Genomic DNA, 23,628 nt, shown 5'->3' on the forward strand with positions numbered 1-23,628 from the left:
CTAGCAAGTATTAACTGAAAGATAATAAAGAACCTACAACTATTTCTAAGAGAAGGTAATGCAAGATGCGGTTATATTCAAAAGGATCAACCTACTGTGGGGAACCAAGTAACGTACATGGGAAGAAAATCCAAATTTCCTACTTTATCCACATTCATCGTGCATTCACATTGAGAACAGTATGTGCTATGCTGGTCATCACTGCAAGAGAGATGTGGTAGAACTGTAGATGGTCCAAAAAATGAAAGTAAAATATTAAACAGAATCAAAGGAAATGCCATCACATTAGAAGAAATTAACTTGAGTAGAGCCCTTCTCATGTGAGCACAATTAAGTGTCACAAATCCCTTCAACTTGAGAAAGAGATAAATCTAGAACAAATTAAAGAAAGTAATAATACTTCAATAGTAAGGAATAAATTAATGGAACATGCTATCCCAAAATTCTAAAATGAAATTATAAACATATTTTTAAAGGTGAATAAAGGGGGAAAATCTAATAGAGATATTTCAAGGGAAGGATATTTTAGAATATATCCCTAACTTCAGAGGCTGACTTCTTGAATCAAACACTTGAAGTACATGCTTGATGCCTCCATCAGAGATAGAATCTGTACTAGGTGCACCTAGTATAGAGTGTGATTTCTATAGTAATTTTTCCCATTGGAAGCAAGAGATGGGTGACAGTAGCCTTCGGAGCATTTGGAAAATGCCATAGACTATTTTTGCATGACTATCAAAACCTGATTTTCATAGTAAAAACAACAACAACAACAACAACAAACCACAAGAAAAATTACTGGCTAAAATGGTAAACAAAATTTAAACAGTATGCTAGTCTGTAAAATATAGACAGAACAAACCTCTCTGGAGAGCGGGGATTGGGGAGAAGCAAAAGACACACACACACACACACACACACACACACACACACACAGGTTTAAAAAGTACAATTCCAAATGTATAACTATGAAATTTACTTTTCAGCTCACAGAAAATTCTTTTTTAAAATGAATCTTTCTAAAATTTAAGTATAGAAATAAAAGGCATTGCTAAAAATGCTTTCTTGGCATTTAAAATAAGCTTCAACAGTCTTATATACCTGCTCTTTATAAAATATTTCAGAGAATGGACCATAAAAGTACAGTGCTACTTGAGTTACTACTTATTTTACTACTCAATTGTAAAAGTTTCTGTTTAATAATTACCTTTAAAATGTGACTAATCTCTCTGGAAGAAGAAAAAGAAGAAGAAAGGAAGAAGAAAGAAGAAAGAAGGGGGGGGGGAGAAGGAGAAGGGGGAGGAGAAGGAAGGGGAGAAGGAGGAGGAGAAGAAGAAGGGGGAGGGGGAGGAGGAGGAGAGGAAGGAGAAGAGGAAGAGAGGAGGGGGAGGGGGAGGGGGAGGGGCAGGAGGAGGAAAAGGAAGAAGGAAGAGGGAAGAGGGAAGAGGGAAGAAGGGAGAAGGGAGAAGGGAGAAGGGAGAAGGAAGAAGGAAGAAGGAAGAAGGAAGAAGGAAGAAGGAAGAAGGAAGAAGGAAGAAGGAAGAAGGAAGAAGGAAGAAGGAAGAAGGAAGAAGGAAGAAGGAAGAAGGAAGAAGGAAGAAGGAAGAAGGAAGAAGGAAGAAGGAAGAAGGAAGAAGGAAGAAGGAAGAAGGAAGAAGGAAGAAGGAAGAAGGAAGAAGGAAGAAGGAAGAAGAAGAAGAAGAAGAAGAAATGGAGGGAAACAGAGAACCTTAAGAAAAAAAGTAACTGGACCGAAAGTTGGATTAGAAACTAAAGGCTTCACTCCCACCTAGAAAAAGTATCATATATCTGAGAAGAGGTTTTAAAAGTTCAGATGTCCTACCTTCAGCTTCAGGAAGCTACCACATCTATTTTTGTAGATATAAGCGCATGAGACCCACAGAGATTAAATGACTTGCCCAACATCATACAGCTATTAATGAAGAAAAAACAGAATCCAAGTTCCCTGCATTTCATTACGAAACTCCACTAACTTATGCTGTTTCCATATTTTCTATAAATTCATGGTAGATTATTTTAAATTCCTTTTTATGTATAAAGAAACCTATATCAGATTTTGTGATATTTACCCTTGATGTTTTTAATCAATGTTATAAATTTTAGCACCAAAAGCAGAAATACCTCAGAGCATAATGATCTTTAGGCTTAATTTGTGTTACAAAAATAAGTATAAATAATTACTTATAAACCAGAACAATATCCTCAGTGATATGCTGTTTCTCATTGTCACAGTCCATATGTATTAATGAAAATAAAGAAAAATAAGTTCTACTAACTGGTTAACATTTACATATCTTGTTACAAATAATACCAGGCTTTTTGTTCGTTTTAATGGGCTGCTTTAACAACTTCTTATTTAAAAGGAATAGAGAAAGAGATGTGTTTTTATTAGTGGGACATCTCTTCATCCTCCATGTTTTCCTAAAGTTAAGAGACAGATAAGCTTATGCTTTCCAAAGAATGGGACTAAGGGAGAGTAGGGAATAAGAGTAGGGAGTTAATTTTAGGAGTGAAGCAAGGTGATTAGATTTACTGTCGGAACTCTCTACCTTAGGAATCAAACCATGGAGACACATTACTTAAATTAATTATTTGCCTACGTTATCAGCTCTGACTTATCCTAGAAATGATACTGTAACACAATCTTGATCTTTGGTATAAGGCCCATCAGCTTTGCATTACAACATAAATTGCAGAACCACCTAACATGCTCTCAATGATTGCCAACACAGGTTAAGGTATGAATTATACCATAACCAATAATATAATAAAGAATAGAAAAGAAAAATGTCTGAATTAGATTATTTTTACCTGTAATTCCTCCCCCAAGAATTACAATTAATAAATTTAATTAATTAACCGCTTAGTTCATTAAGGTAGATAGATAAGTAGATAGACAGAGGGTAGAGAAACAGTGAAGTAATACCTGGCAGCCTCTCTTTACAATTTCCATAATACATTTCTGTATCAGGAGTGGCACCATCAATCCTGTATTTTCTTTCTCTACAACTTTTCGAATATCAACACCAAACATGACTGGCTCCCGATTTATATCTAGTCCATGAAGAGAATTCTCCCAGTGTTCCAAAAGAGTGACTTTTACATAAATAAGACCTCTAGGCTCAAGTTTGACAGCCAACTGATGTGTCTTTGTCACTCTGAATAAGGTGGGGAGAACAACAGTCCCATGACAGCACACTCGATTTTTTCTTGGAGTGGGTTCCCAACTAAATACTACTAACTTCAAATGCTGAGCATTTTCAATTTCTATGTTGAAAGTGTGATCCATGTCTAAAAATGTCGTCCGACACGTGAGCAAAGCAGTTCTGGCTTTGTTTACTGAGTCTACCTGAATGGCGCAAAAGACATCTTTTGAATCTATCCGAGGTGGTTTTAAATCCTCAGCACCATAGAAATGCACACTCATGAGCCCAGATATGTATTGTGAACACTTAGGTTGATCAGAAAAGCTATAATGTCTAAATGCATCAATGTCAATTTCATTCTTGCTACAGCTATTTGGAATTATTTCTTTTCCCTTTCCAAATCTGTTTTCAGATCCATGTTTGCTAGATTTAGTTATAAGTTCAGGTGAATCTCCATCACTGAGATAACCACCTCTGCAGGAATACTTAGAACTCATAGAGGGTTTCTTCCGGTAGCTGTGCTGAGAAGACACACTGGTATCGAGGTGGTACCGACTTATAACATTCCTCTTAGCAGCTGTGGTTGTGTTCCCAGAAGGCAGCATAACAGTATGATGAATTTCTTGATAGTCGCATTTAGACAAGGAAGGGGTGTTATCTGGACTGTTTGTGTAATTCAAGTTTCCTTTAACACTCAGTTTTCGGCTAAGTTCTGGCAACCTTTTCATTTTCATGGAAAGTTTCCTCACAGTGCGTGGAGATTTTATTTTATCTGGGAAAGACCAATTAATCGAACTGCCTTTTTTCACAAGGCTAGGGCTTGGAGAAGATGGTTCTATAACTCCCAATTCAGTCTTATTTGTAGCAGCTAGGATACCAGGACCTGTTAAAAAAAAAAAAAAGGTATTATAAAGTGATATGTTTTGATTCCTACTTTACAAACCACCAGCTTAACAAGCTCTCACATGCACAGAAATTCTTCTCTTGTCTCATCTCAATAGGGAGATTTAGTTATAAGTTAGGTGAATCTTCATTACCATGTTCAAGTAGAACAGCAACAACCTCCAAAATGGCTTACAGAGGAAAGAAGCACCTCCCTCCCTTTCCAACCACTTTTCTATTCTGAAAATTTGGAGGAAGGGTAATATAGGCTCCTTTTAGATCTTTCTACTGTGATATATTTTAGTATGTTATTTTATAGCTATAAAGAGTGAATATCAGAGGAAACTAGGAAAGCTTTGTGTTTGAGTATATTAAAAACATATATTAACATATCTCCTATTTTAATATTTCTTTAGAATGTTTCCTCTATATTTATAATCCTCTAAAAAATAAATTTTGGCCCAGCGATTCCACTTCTGGGAATATAGCCTAAGAAACCCAAAACACCGATTTGAAAAAATATATGCGCCCCTATATTTATTGCAGTGTTATTTACAATTAGAGGCTCGATGCATGACATTCATGCACTGGGGGGTGGGGGTCCCTCAGCCCGGCCTGCACCCTCTCGCAGTCCAGGACCCCTTGGGGGATGTCCGCTGAGGGGTCCTTAGTGCTGCCGCTGAGGCAGGAGAAGCTCCCGCCACGGCCGCTGTGCTCCCCAGCTATGAGCCCAGCTTCTGGCTGAGCGGTGCTCTCCCTGTGGGAGCACACTGACCACCAGAGGGCAGCTCCTGTGTTGAGCATCTGCCCCCTGCTGGTCAGTGTGCGTCATAGCAACCGGTCATTCCACTGTTTGGTCGATTTGCATATTAGCCTTTTATTATATAGGATAGCCAAGATTTGAAAGCAGCCCAAGTGCCCATCAGAAGATGAGTGGATAAAAAAGCTGTGGTACATTTACACATTGGAATATTACTTGGCCATAAAAAAAAAGGAAATCTTACTTTTTTGGAACAACATGGATGGACCTCGAGAGTATTATGCTAAGTGAGACAAGCTAGTCAGAGAAAGACTTGGAGATATACTAGTAGAAAGCAGATTAACAGCTATAAGCAGGGAGGAGTTTGGGAGGCACTGGGTGGAAAAGGAGAAGGGATTAAGCAATAAAACCATCAAAAAACCTCACAGACATAGGCAACTGTATGGTGATTACCAGAGAGAAAGGGAGATGAGGGAGGCATAAGAAGATAAAGGGGTGATAAATGGTGATGGAAGGAGACTTGACTTTGGTTGGTGAACACACAATACAACATATAGATGATGTATTATAAAATTGTACACCTAACCTATATAATTGTACTAACCAATATCACCCCTATAAATTCAATAATTTTTTTAAATATATATAAACATATATATGGTAATAAATATACAAAATATATTGGGGAGCCAGAGAGTGATTCCTCTGTTTTTGTTTTAGGAAATCAATTTATAATAAAAATAATCTCCTCTTAAAAAAGTAAATTTTATCACATAGCTAGTTCTAAAAGAAGTTAAAAATCAAACAAGTTTATAATTCTGACAACTAAGAGGCCCTCCTTGTTCTAAAATACTAGTAGAACATACCAGCAAATATTATATAGAACTAGAGGTCTGTTGCACAAAGAGATTCGTGCAATAGGCCTTCCCTTCCCTTGGCTGCTGGCACCAGTTTTCCTCTGGCACCCGGGACCCAGGCCTTCACTCTGGCTGGGCTCTGACCAGAGCCTCATCCCCCCACCCCCCCACCCCCCACTAGCCGTCAGGCCTCGCGGCTCCGGTGATCCTGGGGCCATGAGGCCTCGCTGCTCAATGGCTTTGGGTATGTTTGGCTTTGCTCCACCGCTTGGAGCCTATGTATGCAAATTAACTGCCATCTTTGTTGGCGGTTAATTTGCATATTGCCCTGATTAGTCAATGGGAAGCGTAGTGAAGGTACAGTCAATTACCCTTTTTGTCTTTTATTAGATAGGATGTTTCCTCTATATTTATAATCCTCTAAAAAATAAATTTTGGCCCAGCGATTCCACTTCTGGGAATATAGCCTAAGAAACCCAAAACACTGACTTCAAAGAATATATGCAATCTAGTCAATCAAGATTAATGGAATACTGAATATCAAATCTAACTGAATAATTTTCAAAACTGTAAAAACATTTTCTTCCTGGTATTACTTCTATACAATAATTCCCCAGAACTTCAAAAGCTGAATCAGGGACTTTCCATGCAGTTTCAATATATTAAACAGACAACACAGAGATATAAACAAGTTTTCTTATTTTTTCAGTTTTCATAAAGAGCAAAGCATTGAAATGTTTTTAATTTTTTTCCACACAGAAATAGCTTTACTTTTTCCTGAATGTCAAAATTATCCAGGTTTATAATTAAAAAGTTTTTAGAAGATACAATAAAGTACCAGTATATAACAGCCCAAACCTCGTTACCATCAAGTGATTAACCATTGTAAATATTGTGCTCAAAATTATATTAAAAGTAGTTTAATAGAACATTATTAAATATTAAAAATAATACTAGCCAACATTTATTGAGTTACACAAAATATGAAAAATTAATATAATACTTAGTATGCACAGACCCTCATTCAATTCTCATTATAACCCTGTAAGTTGAAATACCACTAGTACTTCAGTCTCCACATAAGGAACCTCATGCACAGAGCTGTCTAATTTGTCTAAGACAACACAGGTAGTAGGTGGCAGAACCAAAATTCAAAACTAGCCACAGGCCTTCAGAGCCTATGTTCTTCAATACTACACTTTCAGCCTCCCCATCCTTGTAAACATTTCTCTCTGCATATATACAGCCTCCCCCATCCTTTTAAACACTTTTCTATCCATACATGGGGCAAAAGTTGGTTTACAGTTGTGAGTGGTACGAAACAGTTTATTTTTGTATTATTATTTATTAACTAGTAGCCCTGCACACAAATCCGTGCACCAGTAGGTCGCTGCTGCCCTCCTGTAGCTCTCCGCTGGCTGCCACCCTCCTGTAGCTCCCCCCGCCACCCACCTCATAGCTTGTTGCCCTGCCCTCTCCTGTAGCTCTCCACCTCCCACTTGCTTGCTGCCCTGCCCCGTCCTATAGCTCTCTGCCACCCGCTTGTAGCCAGTAGGTCACTGCCGCCCTCCTGTAGCTCTCCACCCACTGCCCTGCCCTCTTGTAGCTCCCCCTGCCCCCCTATCCCCTACCCCCCCCCCCCATGGCTTGCTGCCCTGGCCCCTCCTATAGCTCTCTGCAGCCCGCTTGTACCTCACTGGCCCACCCTCCTGCTGATCCGTGATCTGGTCATGACACGCACTTGGTCATTACAATGGCTAATTAGCATATTCCTCTCTTATTATATAGAATTACTAGAGACCTGGTGCACGACATTCATGCACTGGTGGTGGTGTGTGTGTGGGGGGGGGGGGAGGGGGTCCCTCAGCCCAGCCTGTGCCCTCTCGCAGTCCAGGACCCCTCGGGGGATGTCCAACTGCCAGCTTAGGTCAGCAGCTGAGCAGCACTCTCACTGTGGGAACACACTGACCACCAGGGGGGCAGCTCCTGTATTGAGCGTCTGCCCCCTGGTGGTCAATGCACATCATAATGACCAGTCAACCGGTCATTCAGTCACTTAGGCTTTTATATATATAGACTAGAGGTCTGGTGCACGAAGTTTGTGCACTTGTGGGGGCCCGCTCCCCAACCCTCCAATATTCATGTATTTTTGTATATGTGTGTATGTATGCATTGTTCGTTATTTTGTTAATCCTCACCTGAGGATATTTTTCATTGATTCTTAGAGTAGAAGGGAAGGCGAGAGACAGAGAAAGAAAGATGAATGTGAGAAAGACACATCAATTGGTTGTCTCCTGCACCCTGACCAGATCAGGCCAAAACAGCGCTGCCGACAGGGCTGACTGCTGGTGGCCCACTGGGGCTCAGGCACTGAGCGTATGGCAATTTTCTGTTTCTGCTTCCACATCTGGTAGAGGTCCCGCTTGTAGGAGCTGCTGATGTAGTGACCACTTTCTGTCTTGTTTTTCTTCTGGTCCCACTTGAGCTGCTGCCGGCCCCTGGTCAGGTTCTGGGCCTTGTCCCCCATCAGGTCCAGGACAGAACCAGCCACCTGCTGCTCAAAGGCGCCCCTGTCACCACCAACGCTTAGGCCCTATTCACTGTAGAAATCCTTGAGCCAATAGGGGACATAGAAATTCTGGTCCAGCAACCAGGCCTCCTCTTTCTACCTCTTGGCTCCCCACTCAGGTCCTGGCTGCTGCCATTTCTGGCCCACGACCTCTGTGGAGACATCCTCCACACTCTCTCCCGCGGCCTCCTCCTCCTCCTCTTCCTCTTTCCCAGGCTACTCCGCCTGCCACACTGGGCAGCTCAGGGCTGGGCCAGCCAGGCCCTACTGCCGCTCTTGCCAGCCCTGCTGGAAGCTGGTGATGGCCTTGCAGTCCTTCTGCCACTTGGCCCGCATCACCTGGCTGCTCAGGTCCTGGCTGGAGGCGTTGATCTCAAAGACGGACGCCTGCGAGTACTGCTTGATGCTGTCCACCAGCCTCAGCCACTGCCAGCTCCTCCTCCTCAAAGCTCGAGCTGAAGAGCGGGTGCAGGCCCAGCCCCATGAGGTCCAGCTCCTTGGCCCGCTTGATGGACTCTGGCGAGTGCACTGGCCGTGAGCACACGTACTGCTGCTGGGCATTGTCGGCCACACGGCCCAGGCCCCACAGCTGCAGCGATGCCTCCAGGGTGTTCTGCAGGCCACAGTCCTCATCGTCCACCACCCTCTGTGGCACCCGGCCCAGCACACCATCCATGCCAACCACACCTGAAGGCTCCTCATGGGGGTGGGCGAGGGTGAGGAACAGGTAGGAGACCTCATCTGGGGCCACCAAGGAGTAGGCTGTGCCACTTCGGCCAGCCCAGGCCACACGACCTACGTAGTGCAGGAAGAGCTTGCCCTTGGCTGGGAAGCTGAAGTTGATGACGTTATCCAGCAGCAGGATGTCCAGGCCCCGGGCTGCCAGGTTAGTCACAGTGAGGATGGAGCACTGCAGGTGGGTGAACTTGGCCAAGTTGGTCTTGCAGGCCGTCTGGTCCAGGGTGCTGTAGATGTGGGCAGAGTTCACGCACTGGAGCGGCCTCGGTCCCGCAGAGACCAAGCGGCTGGGAGGAGGCAGATGCTCAACACCTGAGCCCAGGGTGGGGGTAGCCAATCAGGGGTGGGGCCGGCTGGGGGGAGGGGTTGATCAGGGCCAGGTCCAACGGTTGGCCACCGCAGGGCACTTCAGTGCACATCATAGCAACCAGTTGTTCCGTTCTGCCATTCGGTCGATTTGCATATTAGCCTTTTATTATATAGGATTGTATTATTTTGCAAATGAACAACTATAAACCTACTTTGGCCCTACCCTGAATATATTAAATTGATTTTTAAAGTTTTTTCCTCAACTCTTAAATAGTTAAAGTATTCTATTGAACCTTAAATTTTCATTCCCCCAGTTTAAAACATTATACGGACTGATCAATTTTATTTTCAAATTTGAACCTGGTTCTAGTAAGTTTTCAAATTAATAAAGTGAAATGAAAATGTCTTTTAAAATATAATATTACACAAACTTTATTCCATTAAAGAAACAATCAGATATTATCCCAGTTATTTAAAATTTAAATTAACTTTTCATACTAGATCTTACCGTTCCTTATAAAAAACCCCTAATAACCCTAGTATCAGAGGCTATTCTATGTAATATTAGAAATGAGGGCGGGGGGGGAGTATTTATTCATTTTAAAAATCAATAGACTGAATAACCTTTCTTTAAAGTATTAATATAATACTCTCCCCGCCCCTCTTTATTTGTCCTAATGACAAATAAGTGGTTTCTTCATAGAGAAAGGACTATTTTAAGTATGACTGCTGGGTTTTTCTAGGGAGCAACTAATAATAAATGGAGTGTTTGATAAACTAGACAAAGCATTCCCTGTACTGTAAATTGTAGTGCAATTCTACTGGTTTACTGGTCTAAAACATTCTATAGTAATTGAAATCCTGCTTTAGACTACAATCTATTTTGTCATAGCATAAAAAAAGTTACCCAGTATATTAATTTGCTCTAGGTTTTATTAAATTATAAAGGAGTTAATCTAACATTCTGACTTTTTTTTTGCAGTACAAATATTTAATTGTGCATTAATTTCCTACTGAAGTCCTTAACTAATTATTAAAATAAAATACTGTATATGTTAGCAATCTACTATAGACAACAGTGAATTTATTAAAACAAAAATGCTTTGTTTTTTTAAAATTCAAGAGTGGAAATATTACCAAATTCAACAATCACTTAAAACTAAACCGCAATTTTACTAATAAATCACAGACTAGCATTGAGGGGGAAAATATAAAATAAAAATGTTTAAATATAAATTTATGAACCAGCCAGAATCAAGTGAAACTGGCTCACTCCCTCATCACCTAGAACAGTAACTGGCCCACAGCAGAAACTGTGTTTACTGAATAAATAAATTAATCAACCAATTGTTGCCTGTAAATTGGTAAACTTTTTAGAAAATACAATATAGAAATTATCTACAGTTGTTCCGAGCCATATAGAAGCAGTAATAAAGCTAGTAATCAATCCTAATGAAGCAAAAAAGATAGTGATGAAAGTCATGCAATTGTAATAGAAATAATCTATTAACACCCATTAGGGAACCAGTCACACAGATTAGGGCAAATCAGCCCAATTAAATACTATAATGATTAGGAAAGACTGTTAACAAAATGTTAAACATGTACAATACCAGATGAAGATATAAAGTGAAAGTAACAAAAACCAAAAATAGTCCACTGATGGCAACTATGTAAAAGACACATATACATCTAGAAGTTAATAAGCAAAAAACAATACTTCAGTTTTCCTATTCCTATATCAGAATTTGTTTTGAAATTCAACCATTTTCTGCCATTTCCTCAACAGCTTTCTGGCAATACTGCTAAAGAAAACAGATCACTTTAGGTAACCTTTCTGATCATTAGGATTGTGCCTATTATATTTTAACTAGAGGCCCGATGCATGAAATTCATGCATTTGGGGGTAGGGGGGGTCCCCCAGCCTGGCCTGCTCCCTCTCGTAGTCCAGGAGCCCTCGGGGGATGTCCGATTGCCACAGAGGTGGGAGAGGCTCCCGCCACCACCACTGCACTCGCCAGCTGTGAGCCGGCTTCTGGTTGAGAGGCTCTCCCACTGTGGGAGCACACTGACCACCAGGGAGCAACTCCTGTTTTGAGCGTCTGTCCCCTGGTGGTCAGTGTGCGTCATCGCAACCCATCATTCCGCCGTTCAGTCCATTTGCATATTAGCCATTTATTATATAGGATAGGACTAGAGGCCTGACGCACAAAATTCCTGCACTTGGGGTGGGGGGAGTCCCTCAGCCCAGCCTGCGCCCTCTCGCAGTCCGGGAGCCCACAGGGGTATTGTCCGACTGATGGCTTAGGCCCACTCCACCCAGGACATCCTTAGCACTGCTGCGGAGGCTGGAGAGGCTCCCGCCACCACTGCTATGCTTGTCAGCCATGAGCCGGGCTCTGGCTGAGCGGCACTCCCCCTGTGGGAGTGCACTGACCATTAGGGGGGAGCTCCTGTGTTGAGAGGGATCAGGCCGAAACCAGCTCTCCGACATCCCCCGAGGGGTCCTGGATTGTGAGAGGGCGCAGGCCAGGCCAAGGGACCCCACAGTGCACGATTGGAGCCAGGGAGGGACGCAGGCTCAAGGGTATGTCTGGCCCATCTCGCTTAGTTCCAATTGGCCAGACCAAAGCAGCAAGCTAACCTACCAGTCGGATCATCTGCCCCCTGGTGGTCAGTGCACGTCATAGCGAGCGGTTGAGCAGCCTTAGCATATCATTAGCATATTACGCTTTGACTGGTTGAACAGGTGACCAGACACTTATCATATTAGGCTTTTATTATACATATAGAATATGTTAAAGGGAAGGAAGACATTAAGGAAAAAGACATAAATGACAGTGCCACCGTATTCTTAAAAAATGTCTATTGGTCTTTTCAGGTTCACAAATTGCCACAAACAGAAAAAAAAGTTTAAAGACAGCAATTTAAAATGTGTAACACTTTATAGACGCTGGCTTTCTAACTTTGCTCTTATCCTTATGCCCTCTTGCCTTTTCTGCCCCATTCCACACCCATCACTACTTGCCACACACTTATAAGCTTTCCCTATCACGCCACCCTGATCACAACCTGCATTCCAAATTATTAGTTTATATAGTATTTATTCTTCTCTTTATCCAGATTACAAAAGAAACACAAACTTACTCTGGAAAATCAGTCTATAATTAGAAATGCACACAAGCTGTAGCCAGGCTAGGTGTGAATGAATTAATGAATGAAACTAAATAAGATTTAAACAAAAAATATATCTTTCTCTTCTACTTCCCATCATGCCATTCTTTTCAACTAAGAGAAAAAGAATTACTATCTCAAAAGATCAATACACTAACAAACCCAAGTGTATAAAAACAATCGCCATGTATATAAAATGCTTATAAATGATTTTGAATTTTATTTTCATGAAAAGACATTCACTCTGTAAGGAAAAGTACATAGCTACAATAGACATCTATATTTAGTTTTAACTACCACCAAACAATTGAAAAATGGGAAGATGGGAAGAAAAGGCAGATATATGATCATCTTTACCTGCAAACGGAGATTTCAACGTGGGATTGTCGTCCACCAATATACCGTCTTGTGTCTTGTGTCCAAGCCTCTGCTTGTACTGCTGCACAAATTCTGTGGAATGGATAGAATCTACAGGCTTCGCTGCATTTGACTGTGTGGTCTGAACACTGCCTGTGTGTTCAGAAGAGCACAGCAAGTCGTCAGGATGCGGCTCTGCTTTTAGTAGGTCGCTACTGGCTAATACTCTCAAACTGACAGCAGGAAACTTCAGAACAGCAGAGTCTGCCTCACCCAAACTCAAAGCATTTGATATGCCAACGTCATCATCCTCAGGAATGGGGTTGTACCATATTTCCCCTTCATCATCTGCATCATTTTCCTCATTGAAGTCTAAAGAACAGTTTCTTGATAACGAAGAATCTGTATCATTACACCCCACATACCTACAATACTCTTCAGATGATTTGAGGAAAGGTTGTGATAGCTGATGTTTACGTGGAGAGACAGGTGAGATGGGTAAATGGCTTATATGTTGGTATTTCTTATTTTCTTCTTCCTCCAAATTAAAAGGTCGCAGAGTACTCTGATATAGCCAATTGCGTTTCTTTGACACAGTGATACTGTTAAGTGGCTTATGATCTCTGAATCCAATATTACCCTTCAAATCATCAAGTTCTCTTCTTTTCATTGTAGAACCATAAACATTTTCAAATAAATCTGTTTTGAAGAAAAAAAAAAGACGGTAGAATATAATGCCTGGCATACCAAGAAAGACATGTCCCTTGAGATCAGTTATTCAAGTACTATTTTTAAAAGGATAAAAAGAGCCCTAGTGGGTTTTGCTCAGTGGATAGAGTGTCGGCCTGCAGACTGAAAGGTCCCAGCTTTGATTCCAGTAAAGGGCACATACCCAGGTTGTGGGCTCAACCCCCAGTAGAAAGTGTGCAGGAGGCAGCTTATCAATGATTCTCTCATCATTGAGGTTTCTCTCTCTCTCTCCCTCTCCTTTCCTCTCTGGAATTAATAAAAACATATTTTTTAAAAAGGATAAAAAGAAAAGTAAATATTAATCATATTCGGAGACTAAAATTGAACAAGAAAAAATTTGGATTTTCCACCTAAAGATTATTTATATTATTTATAACCTAGACTGCGAGTATAATTATCATAAGAATTCTAAGAAAAAGGATAGACAAACTTGAGACTGTCTTTATTAACATGCTAGGGCTGACAAAGCCTTACCCTAAGCAAAACATACTTCATTAAAAGCTAATATAGAATGCATTGTACACAATATGCCTTTAATTTTGAGTAATTTTCAACTCACTACACGGACTAGAAGTTCTTTAGAAAACACGAGTAATATTCCTACCTTTATGAAGATTAACTTTGAGCAAAATAAGTGAGCCTTACTCATTATTAAATGCCTTACTGATTGTTAAGATTTCAACAGTTGTTTCTTAACCATATAATGCAGTAGCATCTCATGCAGTGTTTAAGTTCTAAATATATAAGGCAAAAATAACAACCGAAAGATTACTTTGTGCATAATCAAGGCTTTCAGTAACCTCCCTTCTACTGAAAAAAAAATCCTTTAAAAATGTAAATTTATCTTTTTTAATTATAAACATTACCCAACCAACCAGATGAATAAACAAATAAAATATCTTTAACAAATTGAGTTTCAAGTTCAATTATTTCCAGAGACATGAACAGAATCAGAAGGGAAGAAAGCTCCCATGAATGCCTACTATGCCAGACATTTATTTGCTCAACACATTTACTGAGTGCTTATTTTGTGCCAGGTATGAGAGATAAAGCAATAAGAAAGCCCTTAACCTCATTTTACCTTCACAAGAATCCTATGAGACAGGTACGATTACTTTCACGAGCCTCAAAAAATATGTGGAATATGGTCAAGGTGGTAGCCTTAGAATGCAAAGGTAAACCTCTCTAATCCTAAAATCCATGCTCTTTCTGATCCCCACTAGAAGTAGAAGTAGGCAACCCTCTTTGGACATGGTGATAATATTAACCCGGCTAACCTTATAGGGTGGGAGCTGCTAGTAACATTATAAAACTGTATAATACTATTCAGAAAGGTCAAGTAACTTGCCCAAGATCACCTGGTGGGAAAATGGAAGAGGCAGCACTCAAACTCTTTTGACTTCAAAGTCTGTAGTAGTACACCTGGGCTACGAGGGAGGGCTGCCCACCTCCGACTTCCAGGATTTAACATGCAAACATCTAACAGATGTTCAATATATATCTTGAATTGATCTAGTTTAATTTCATTAACAAAAACCCAAAGATTCAAGGGTCGTTCTTTGGTTCTGTCTCCTTTACACTTAAAATTCAGAACTGAAATTCAACACATACACAAGGATCACTGTAGTTTCTGGGTTTTTAGTGAGTATATCCTTCTGCCAAGTGCACTAAAATCTAGATCTATTTTACATTTAAGACCAAGTCTCATATTATTTAATAACATTTCAGACCTTTACAGGATACCATATGTAGTTTCGACACAGTTATACATTTGAAGCACAAAGTGTAAAATTATACAACTCACAATTGCTATGATCCACATCTTATTTTACCTTTCTCTCAGATGTCTCTAAAAACATGCAAAATTTTATATAGGTTAACATATCATTTTGAATCCTACTATAGTACAATTACACTATCAACATACTGCTACTTGTACTGCTACATCCCAAGAACTACAATGAGAAGAATAAAGCAAATTTAATACTGCTATAAATATAAGCATTTAATGAATGTGTAATATTAAAGGGAATAATTACACCATGAGACATTATTTTTCATGAAACTACACACTGCAAAAACTTGAAACCAAATAGTTTCATTGCTATTGCTGAATATTTCAAAATATGTGAGAATAGAGTTTAAATATAGATAGACAGGAGCATCACAATAATTTCTGATAGTCCAATTTTTTCAGTTTTGAAAGTGAATATAGCCCTGGCTGGTGTTCTCAATGGTTAGAGCATCAGCCCACGTGCCAAAGGGTCTCAAACCCAGTCAAGGGCATGTACCAGAGTCGCAGGTTGGATCCCCAGCCCAGGAGGCAACCAATCAATGTATCTCTCTCACATCAATGTTTCTCTCTTTCTCTCTCACACACACAAAAAATCCTGAATATAAGCAACACATTAAATTTTAATAATAAATTTTACTTCAGCAATTACTTATAAATAATTTAAATCATTTCATTTGCATCACAGTTCGTTAAATGGATGCATATGAATGTACATTACACAGAAATGGAAAGGTATTTTGAATCTTGCCTTCATTCCCTTTTTATGCTAAAAGTAATGTTAAACCTTATTGACATAAACTCAAAACTTATCTCTAACTTCAGATTTTATATCTGTGTATATATTTAAAATAAAAGTTAAAAAATGTAAAAACAAGAAAAAATATAAAAATAAGTATGCAAAGTTACAAGGCAAAAAGTCTTTATTCTCTTATTAGTACACATGTTATGTTCTGATTATCAGATTCTAATTAAAGTCATTTTACTTTAAATACCTACAAGAAAATCCAGAAGTGGTAATTAAAATTTTTTACTCAGAAAAGTATTTACACAGTGGTGAACTACTCAAGCCAATTTTGTGCTCTCAACTTTTATTTCATAATAAGTCTAGATGACTCACTATTACTAAATATTTAATCATCAACAAACTTTCTGAGAAATTATGTATTTCAACTCTCACTGAAAATATATAATATATACAGATTTCTCTCCATCATTTTAAAATTCCTACTACAGAAACAAACTGTGCTTTTGTATACTTCTCTTTTAAAAACCTAAGTAAAAGTATTCTCATGAACCTTGTATTTAAGTTTACATAAATACAAGCAGCCCCGCTTATGGAGTCAAGTCTGATAGCCCAGAAGAAATGTCTAGAATAAAAGCCTTAGCCTTAGGTAATAATCTTTTCCAGATAAATCTAAATGGGGAGAGTACAATGAAAAGGGGAAAAGTGCTGTTTCTATCTTTTCTTTTCCCTCCCTTGTGACTAGCAATAAAAACCCTTAAGAAAAAAGCTGTGTGTTAGCTTTCGGGACAGGAAAGTAGAGAAGAAAATGTAGAGACTGTTTCCAGATCCACAATAGTAATGAGGAGGAGCAAGAAAAAAGAAGCCGAAAAGGAAAGATGAGTAGAATAAATAAGTGCCCCTAAAGGAGTATACTCTCGCTCAATTCCCAATGCTCTGCAAGGCAGTACTCCTCAACCTCTGATTACTTCACTCTCCATCCAGAATCCCAATGATCTGGGCAGGGCAGTATGCTCACAAAGTCTGTTTGCCTTTCTCTTGATAGCAGCTAAGCACCAGGCATGGTACCAAATAGATGATCTTTTTTCAGTCTCACAGCAACTGAGGCTTTGCCAAGTTGAGTAACTTGTCCAAGGTCACAAGCCTGGTAAGTGGAGGATCTGGTTAGGAACCCAGAACCTCTATGGTTTACCACCATACTATATGGTTTGCAGATTCCAAAGTCTCATTTTTATTGGTGAAAGATCAGACCAATATGGCGGAAACTGCTTGAACTTGTCATATATAAGTAGTAAGTATACTTATAAAACTAAAGCAGAAAGAGCTCAAGTGCTTTTCTCTAGTAAGGGTTAGTATCAATATCAGAATAAAGTATGGTTTTTCAAAAGTTTAACAAATGTATTAAGATAGGTGATTAGGAAGACTGAGAATTGTAGAAACTTACTAATTAAAATGAGTACCAGCCCTGGCCAGCATGCTCATCAGCACACACACACTGAAGGTTCTCAGGTTCAATTCCCCATCAAGGGCACAATACCTAGGTTGCAGCTTCACCCCCTCTCCCCCAGTCGGGGCGGGTGTGGGAGGCAACCAATTGATGTGGCTCTCTTACATCAATGTTTCTCTCTCTCTCCTCTCTCTCTCACTCTCCCTTCCACTCTCTCTAGAATCAATGTGAAAAATATCCTCAGGTGAGAGTTAACAACAACAACAAAAAAAGAGTACCAAACAGCAGCATCCTTACTGGGAATTCATCAAAATGCAGACTCTCAGGTCCCATGCCCACACATATGAAATCTGCATTTTAACAAGATTTTCAGGGGATTCATGTGCACATTAAACTTGAAAAGCACTGCTCTATAACTGAAACACACACACACACACACACACACACACACACGAGTGGCAAAGGTCTAGAAAAATATCCTTAGTGATTCTCAAAACAGTAACACTACTTAGAAATGTAGGACTTCCCAATCAACACAGGACCTTCTGCTGAATTTGTAATTCTCGGTTTTCCTTCCCCCAGCAACATCAATGTTCTACGCCACTCTTCCCCAAACAAACACACAGAAAAACAAAAAACTGAACTTGCTTCTAGGGCCACACTGGCAGAATTTTTCGGAAAGGAATTTAAAACTAGAAGACAGTCAAAATGTATATGCCTATAGCTACTAATCTCAAAGGGCAGATGCATAAAAGAATTTGTTGGAAAAATGCATAAAGATAATTTATCTCATAAAGGTAAGAAATTAGGTGCGAAAAGAGAACAGATGGGTATCTGCATTAAAAGTGTCAACTTCTGCTCTGGCCAGTTTGGCTTAGTGGAAAGAGCGTGGACCTGCAGACTAAAGGGTTCCAGGTTCAATTCCAGTCAAGGGCACATGCTTGGGTTGTGGGCTCGATCCTGTGCAGGAGGCAGCCAATCAGTGATTCTCTCTCATCATTGATGTCTCTCTCTCTCTCTCTCTCTCTCTTTCTCTCTCCCTCCCTTCCTTTCTGAAATTAATAAAAATGTTTTTTTTAAAAAGTGTCAACTTCTCTTTAAGATATACTGCACAAGATCATTCCTGCTAATAACATTTTAAAAGAATTGTCTAAAGATTACAGACAAAATATTAACAAGTTACATGTCCTTAATTTTTTCTTTCACACATCATGAATCAAGAAAAATGGAGTCAAAGTAAGGCTAATTATTTTTTAAAGTGGTAAAAGGATGAAATAGCTCAACCTGAAACTTCTGAATGAATGTATTTCTGAGTACTATATACTAATTAAAAACTTATTTATAAAGACTTATAATGAAGTATAGTTGGCAAATAGGTTAAAATTCCTTTGTAATATCAAGACTTGCAGAAACTTGACAATTTTTACTATGTGTAATGACTTTAGATTTCGTAAATAATCATCTCAATTAGGAACAAATTGGCCAATCTGTGAACATTACATCCTAACTGCATCAAATCGCTGGCATTATTATACTACTAAAAGTTTTAGTGGTTCTTAGTAGGAGCCAGAAATCAAAATAAAATACCATTTTGACTCCCATTTGACATGTGGTCTCAAAAATTTCTAAAATACCTACATAGGTATCTCTATTCTAATATATAGTTATTCTGTTATAAATTCTAAATAGAACTGTATTTTGAAAGAAAACATACTCATAATATTGTATAGAAAAATGGATATAAACCTTTTAGGCAATTTAATATCTTTATACAACCAAGAATATACTGATTCATCTGGACTGCCCAATTAATTTTTTTTATTTATTTTTTAATATTTTTATTGGTTTCAGAGAGGAAGGGAGAGGGAGAGAGAGATAGAAACATCAATGATGAGAGAGATCATTGATTGGCTGCCTCCTGCATGTCCCACACTGGGGACCAAGCCTGCAACCCAAACATGTGCCCCTGACCAGAATCAAACCCGGAACCCTTCCATCTGCAGGCTGATGCTCTATCCACTGAACCAAACCAGCTAGGGCCCAATTAATTTTTTAAAAGTAGAATCCAAGTAACATCAATTTGAACTAAGTAAGCATTTAAAGGTAAAGATTTAAAATGGATATAGCAGTTGATGAAAAAATGTCTTAAAACCTAGTCTACAATGTCCCCATCTTCTTTGCAAATTTGAGAGAGTTACTTACCCTTCTAAACCTTGTTGAAATTCCATCCATCTCTTCAATCCAAGCAATTTAATAGAATTAATTGACTCAAACCTCTAAAGAACTTTAGAGTCTCTTGACTTTATATAAATAGGGGTTTGGGAGTCATAAAGACCTGAGTTTGAATCCTCATAATAGTTTGAATCCATATACTAATATATACAAACAATACACTAGTTTGAGTGACCTTGAGCAAACTACTCAACCCCTCTGTTTCTTTGGCTGCTGTTCAGTGACAGTTGTCATACCTTCATGGGGGGGAGGGGGGTAATAAAGATTATATGCAAACCACATAAAGTATCCAGGATGATTTTAATAACTTTGACTAACCTTCAAAAATATAGTTATTAAAATAATAAACTCTCCAAATCTACACTAGATATGTAAACATTGCACAAGTTATTTTTATATTTTATAAAAGGTGAATTGATGATTTGATAGGAAGTAACCAGAGAAAGTTGTTTAAACCAGAGATTAAGCTTTTGCTTATCTTGTAAAATATCTAAAACACCATCACAAAGTATTTCTAACGTTTCATTTTAATTTCTTTCTTTTTTCAAAATATATTTTTATTGATTTCAGAGAGGAAGGGAGAGGGAGAGATAGAAACATCAATGATAAGAGAGAATCATTGATTGGCTCTGCCTCCTGCATCTCCACTACTGGGGGTTGAGCCAAACCAACTAGGGCTCATTTTAATTTCTTTTAAAGTTTGTTTCATTTAATTATATTCACAATGAAAAGATAAATCAATTTATTTGTAAAGGTTACACTTATTATTGCTTCTAAAATCCTTGAATGTTTACACTACAACTGAGGCCATTAAAAGCCATCTGATGGTAAATGTTTAACCTTTGCCACAAGGATAAAAAATATATTTGAAGTTTTATACAGATTGTTGTTGTGGCTCAAATTTAACTGTCCTACAAAGAGTTAACTGAACCAATATCAGGGGAGGTAAAGTTATAACGGCAATAAACTGCAATAAATGATTACAAATACTTTGCTCCTGAAATGTGTATTTTAATTTGAACTTAGCATAAAGTACACCTCTCTTCTCACACACACACACACACACACACACACACACACAGATTGCATTCTACTATCCTGATATTCAAGTGAAACAGAATAAATTTGAGGGAAATTTTTGACAGGTGTGGGGTAGAGATTTATAGATTCAAAGAAACTTCAAGTTTCTATACACTTTAAATGAATCATTTGATTTGTTCTCATTGTTCGACTAGAAGGTTTGTGAACTTTGCTTCTCCCCACTGTTTTGTGTTTATTGGTTGAACAAAGTTAATGTGTACAAACCCAGTCCTGTAAGATTTGTAATTCTTACCAGAGAAACTGCCAAGTACTGTGAATACTTTTTCCATTTCAGCATTTAATATTTTAAAAACTCCTGACTTTTTAAGGAGTTTACTAAAGTCATGTTTACTAAAATCTTTATATTTAAGAGTGTAATTCAAAAGATCATCTTGTTTTGGGCTCAATCTGAAGGTATCGTACTTCTTTCAGAAGAGAATTTTTGCTATTTACAACATAATTAAGAGATTTCTAGAACTGATAACCTAAGCCTTCCGTGTAAATTAAAAACCACACACATAAAAAATAGGCATCAAAATCCTATTATAAGGACAAGTATATTTAAGTTTACAAATGACTTTAAATGCCTACAGTTTCTTAAGAAGTGTGTAAGGGACATTTTCCTTTTGATTGAAATACTAGTGCCCTTGGTTTTCCACAACAAAAAAATTACTTTGTTCGCCGAAACCGGTTTGGCTCGGTGGATAGAGCGTCGGCCTGCGGACTGAAGGGTCCCAGGTTCGATTCCGGTCAAAGGCATGTACGTTGGTTGCGGGCACACCCCCAGTAGGGGATGTGCAGGAGGCAGCTGGTCGATGTTTCTCTCTCAACGATGTTTCTAACTCTCTCTTCCTCTCTGTAAAAAATCAATAAAATATATTTTTTTAAAAAAATTACTTTGTTCGTTGTTGTTGTTGTTGTTTGGGGGGGGGGGAGGGGGGGAGGGAAAAGTGGAGAGAAGTACTAGAAATCCTACCTGACTAAAAAGAAATGTTACTATTATAGATTTTGGTTGGTTGGTTGGTTGGGTTTTGGTTTGGGGTTGTGTGTATGTGTGCACACGCGCCTGGGAGAGAGGAGAGAAAAGGTATAATGAGCAAAATGACAGTTTATGAAACCTGTAAAGTCTATCTTGGAACAAACTCAAATGCACAAACTCCACAAGTCTACGGATTTGCCTAGAGCTACAAAGAATAAAAATCAAGGCAGCACCGCCCAACTCCAAACCTACCAAAAGCGTGTGGTGAACTTAACCTTTACTCACTGTTGTGCTTAGGAAGTAGGCACACTGGTTCATAGAGAAGAAAAAAACAAAAGCCCCCAAGTTCCTCATGCCCGCCGTCTTGAAAAAAGAAAAGCAAAACGAGTGAATGCATTCTACTAAATAAGCCCGAAATCGCATTAAGCTGCCACTTACATGACACTTACTCTGGCACGGGCACGTACCTGTCCGCAAAAACATACCTTATTCTTCGCCCTAAAGACAGAAGCCTCGTTAGTAAACACTGAAGTTCGGAGTGTTAGCATTGTGACTGCAAACTGTCCTACCTGTCAGCGTAATTCTTTCGTCTGGGGGCACCGAGAGGACTTGGCTTTCCCGCATTTTCAAAGCTCCCGGACTTGGAGAGGTGTCCTGCGCTCCCGTGACTTTGGGGGGTGTCCCCTCGGCGCGACCCTTCATTCCCAGGGACAGCAGGCGTCCTTTGTACATCCACTTCTGCAGCTTCTTGACTGTCACTGCGGGCGGCTTCAGGAAGGGGAGCCCCTCTTGGTCATCTCCTTTGCTGTCTGTCACAGGGGAGCCCGAAGAATCCCTTAAAGTGCTTCCCGGGGAACGGCCAGGGTCCTTGGAGCGGGGACTCGGGGGGCCGTAAGGCGCGGCGGCCGGCGGGCTGCCTCCACTCCAGCCGTCCATCCCGCCTCCACGTGGCGGGGGCTCGTCCCGGTCCCGGCGCGCGCCGCACCTGATGCAGCTGTCGCTCGGCCACCGCTGGAAGGGCGCCGGCTTGGCACCTACCCGGAGGCTCTCGAGGCTTCTGCTGCAGGACAGGCGCATCCGAGGAGTCCGCAGGCGGCCTCTCCACGGCTCCCTCGGAGGCGCCCAGGGCAGGGACACCTGCTGCCAAGGGCGGCCCCGGGCTCCCGGCTCCCAGCCTCGGGGGCCGGCTCGGCGGTCCGCAGCGCCGCAGGCGGAAGGCGGCTGGCCCGGAGCCCGGGCTCCCGCAGGGCAGCAGCGATCAGCCCAGCCCCGCCGCGCGCCCGAGTCAGGGGGCAGGTCGTGCATAGCCTGGATCAGCAGATAATAGGCCTCTCGCAACTGGGTCTGCAGCCTGCCCGTCTCCAGGCGGCCGCCCTCCGCCCCCGGGGAGGAGCCCGCCGCCGGGGGAGGCGGGGGCCACCGCTCCGCCTCCGCCCCCTCGGGCTCCGGCGCGGACCGGGAGCCGCCGGGCAGGTTCTCGTAGTAGTCGGCGGCGTCCTCGTCCTCCTCCGCGCTGCCCTCGGAGTCCGGCGCGCCGAGCACCGAGGCGCGAGCCAGCCCGCCGCCCCGAGGGGCGGCCTCCTTCCCGCCGCGCGGCCGAGGCCCGTGCGCCCCCGCCGGCTCCGGACGCCGTCCCGCGCCCAGCGCCCTGGGGCCCCGCGCCTGCAGCGACGGCGGGGGCGGCTCCGGGCTCGGCGGGGCTCCGCGGGCGCGCTCGCGTGGGGGGCCGGCCAGAGCACCCCCCCGCGTCTCCCTGGGCAGCGGAGGAGGCCGCCACGGTGGCGGCAGCG

At 40.9% G+C, this 23,628-nt stretch overlaps 1 protein-coding gene and 1 pseudogene across 4 annotated transcripts in view; both read right to left on the bottom strand.

The window, feature by feature from the left end:
- The window catches only part of SYDE2 (synapse defective Rho GTPase homolog 2), a 39,718-nt gene extending 16,309 nt beyond the window's left edge, over nt 1-23,409 (bottom strand). For 2 of the 4 annotated variants that reach the window (XM_070405496.1, XM_070405497.1), the window contains exons 1-3: nt 22,408-23,177; nt 12,814-13,512; nt 2,948-4,050 (exon numbers count right to left, since the gene is read on the bottom strand). In XM_070405496.1, coding sequence (XP_070261597.1) covers nt 2,948-4,050; nt 12,814-13,512; nt 22,408-23,143 — 2,538 coding nt within the window. In that variant the 5' untranslated portion in view covers nt 23,144-23,177. Of the gene's footprint in view, nt 1-2,947; nt 4,051-12,813; nt 13,513-22,407 lie in introns of all 4 variants that reach the window. The other 2 variants (XM_070405494.1, XM_070405495.1) reach the window with 2 other exon arrangements.
- On the bottom strand, nt 6,434-11,970 carry LOC139004390 (ATP-dependent RNA helicase DDX54 pseudogene; annotated as a pseudogene).
- Nucleotides 23,410-23,628: the final 219 nt, after the last annotated feature.

This window comes from Myotis yumanensis, unplaced genomic scaffold (assembly GCF_028538775.1).
Source record: "Myotis yumanensis isolate MYYU_CA2020_CCGP unplaced genomic scaffold, mMyoYum1.0.hap1 SCAF_2, whole genome shotgun sequence".
Lineage (NCBI taxonomy): Eukaryota > Metazoa > Chordata > Mammalia > Chiroptera > Vespertilionidae > Myotis > Myotis yumanensis.